At 53.5% G+C, this 3289-nt stretch overlaps 1 protein-coding gene across 1 annotated transcript; it reads left to right on the forward strand.

Annotated features, from left to right (window-relative positions):
• The first annotated feature begins 638 nt into the window (after positions 1 to 638).
• On the forward strand, positions 639 to 1577 carry LOC119391776 (uncharacterized). Its single transcript, XM_037659427.1, has one exon. It carries the CDS (start codon positions 639 to 641, stop codon positions 1575 to 1577), a length of 939 nt encoding a protein of 312 aa, XP_037515355.1.
• Positions 1578 to 3289: the final 1712 nt, after the last annotated feature.

Below are 3289 nucleotides of genomic sequence, written 5' to 3' on the forward strand. Positions count from 1 at the left end.
CCCGCCCAACCGACGTACTCTCCACCGCCACGCGCACAACCAAATGTCTACCGACCTCCTGCCGAAAGAGCCGTCCCTAGAAAGTCCGACGTGTGGAGGACTGACGACCATCGCCCGCTGTGTTTCCACTGCGGCGAACCTGGCCACTTGTACCGTAACTGTTTCTATAGGAACCTCGGAATACGTGGATTTCACGTCGGCGCTTCACGTCCGCAACCTGGTCAAAGGCCAGCTGAGATTGAAGACTATTTGCAGCGACAAAATTCGCCAGCGGGCCGCTACAGGTCACCATCGCCTTCGTCTCGCCGTTACCCATCACCACACCCTGCCAACACAGGAGCATCACGGGGAAGGTCCCCTAGCCCTCATTTGGGAAACTAAAGACGGCAACCAATGGAGGTGTGGTTGCTGCCCGGCGCACCCCTGAAGACCCTCCCCCGCCCGAAAGTCCCAGTGGAGCAACACTACCTGCAGCGTGTGAGAGACACGAGCGACATATCAGCACTAAGTTCCGTCCAAGCCGCAACAGTACACCACGACAGACCTGCAACGCCAAGGTAAAATCGACCGATCTGGCAGTGAAAATCGACAACCGGGACGTAATTGCGTTGGTTGATACCGGTGCTGACTTCTCCGTCATGAGTGCGGTGTTCGCCGATCAGTTGAAGAAGGTGCTGACTTCGTGGGAAGGCCCGCAGGTACGAACAGCAGGCGGTCACGTCATAACACCAAAGGGAAGGTGCACAGCTCGTGTGGATGTGGAAGGGCATACGTACCCTACTGTTTTCGTCGTCCTGGACCAGTGCTCTCGGAACGTCATTCTCGGTGCGGACTTCCTTTCGGCAAACAATGCAATCATAGATCTTCGAGCGCAAACAATCACCCTGTCACCAGATACGGGCGTCACGCGAAATCCAAGTCCTGCATTATCAGCGGCGCTAATGATTCTCGATGAGCACGTCACATTGCCACCACGCTCGAGTGCTGTCATCCCCGTGGGCGCTGACAGCTGCATCTGCGCGGAAGGTTTGGTCGAGGCCAACCAGAGTTTGCTCTTTGAAAAAGGTTTGGCTATCGCCAGAGGAATCGTTCACATCGTTGAAGGAACCGTCAGTGTACGAATCACTTATTTCTGCTCGGAATATCGTCACCTTGCAAAAGGCACCACTGTGGCACTATTCGAGACCATCCCGGACATAAGCGATGTACTCACGATCGTCGACGCACTCCATCCTCGTACACATGACGTGTTCTTTAACAAGAATCCGGCGTTGCCCCTGGAAAGACACGAAAGGCTGCGGAAACTGCTCTATAGCTACCAGGGTTGTTTCGCCACGTCACCCAAGATCCGCCAGACAACGCTTGTGAAACATCGCGTCATAACTGATGAAAATGTGCAACCAAGTCACCAATCGCCGTACCGTGTGTCCATGAAAGAGCGCGAGGCAATCCGGAAACAGGTACAAGAAATGCTTCATGACAACATCATTGAGCCCTCCCAAAGCCCGTGGGCTTCCCCTGTAGTGATCGTGAAAAAACGGGACGGCACTCTGCGTCGACTATCGCCGACTCAATAAGGTAACTAGAAAGGACGTTTATCCGCTCCCTCGAATTGATGACGCCCTCGATCGTCTCTGCAATGCCAGATACTTTTCATCTATGGATCTAAGGACTGGCTACTGGCAGGTGGAAGTTGACGAAAGGGATCGCGAAAAGACGGCGTTTATTACACCAGATGGACTATACCAGTTTAAAGTCATGCCATCTGGACTTTGCACTGCCCCTGCAACTTTCCAAAGGGTAATGGACACCGTATTGGCTGGCCTGAAATGGCAAACTTGTTTGGTGCACTTGGACGACGTCATAGTCTTCGCTCCATCCTTCGAGGAACACATCAGCAGGTTAAAAGTGGTACTTGATGCACTTAAGGCTTCAGGACTTACGTTAAAGCCCGAAAAATGCCGTTTTGCCTACGAGCAGCTGAAGTTCCTTGGTCACGTCGTCAGTTCTGCCGGCGTTCTACCAGACCCAGAGAAGACAGCTGCAGTTCGAGACTTCCCGCAGCCCCGCGAAAAGAAAAGCCTCCGAAGCTTCCTCGGACTTTGCACGTACTATAGGCGCTTTGTCAAGGACTTCTCGCAGGTCTCCGAGCCCCTGACACGTCTAACGAAAGAAGACAGCTCGTTTGTGTGGGAAGCACCCCAAGAAGAAACGTTTCGGGAGCTCAAAAGACGTCTTCAAGCGCCCCCTATTTTGGCCCACTTTGACGAGAACGCGGCAACAGAAATCCACACCGACGCCAGCAGTGTAGGCCTCGGTGCCGTTCTTGTTCAAAGGCGGGACGGACGAGAACACGTCATCGCCTACGCCAGTCGATCTTTGTCTAAGGCAGAGTACAATTATTCCACGACCGAAAAGGAATGCTTGGCAATTGTGTGGGCAACTTCCAAATTCCGCCCATATTTTTACGGCAGACCTTTTACCGTCATTACCGACCACCATGCTTTATGCTGGCTTGCGAACCTAAAGGATCCATCCGGACGTCTCGCAAGGTGGAGCTTGCGGCTCCAGGAGTTCGACATATCGGTAGTGCACAAGAACGGAAGAAAGCATTCCGACGCAGATTGTCTGTCTCGAGCCCCGGTTGAGCAACCACCACCGTGTGCAGACGACGACGCCAGTTTTCTGGGCATGATCACCGCTTCCGACTTAGCCGCCCAACAACGTGCCGACCCTGAACTGAACTGTCTCATTGAACATCTTGAAGGAAAACGTACGGAGATACCCAAAACTTTCAGGCGTGCTCTTCACACATTCTGCTTAAAAGACGGTGTCCTTGTGAAAAAGAACTTCGACTCTAGGAAGAGCAGCTACCTTCTCGTCGTGCCGTCGTCATTGCGTCAGGAAATCTTGCAGGCGTCACATGACGAACCAACCTCCGGGCATCTTGGGTGTACACGAACGCTTTCGCGGGTCCGTGAGCGTTACTACTGGCCGCGCATTCTAGAAGACGTCAAGCATTACGTACGGACGTGCCGAGAGTGTCAACGCCGCAAGAGACCGCCAACAAAGCCCGCTGGACTACTCCAGCCACTTCAACCCTCAACAAGGCCCTTCGAACAAATCGGAATGGACTTTCTGGGACCCTTCCCGACGTCTACTGCAGGAAATAAGTGGATCATTGTGGCGACAGATTACCTGACTCGCTACGCAGAAACCCGCGCCCTTGCTCGAGCCACTGCTGAAGAAGCGGCCAGATTCTTCGTTCACCAAATTGTCCTGCGCCACG

This window comes from Rhipicephalus sanguineus, chromosome 4, assembly GCF_013339695.2.
Source record: "Rhipicephalus sanguineus isolate Rsan-2018 chromosome 4, BIME_Rsan_1.4, whole genome shotgun sequence".
In the NCBI taxonomy this organism is placed as follows: domain Eukaryota; kingdom Metazoa; phylum Arthropoda; class Arachnida; order Ixodida; family Ixodidae; genus Rhipicephalus; species Rhipicephalus sanguineus.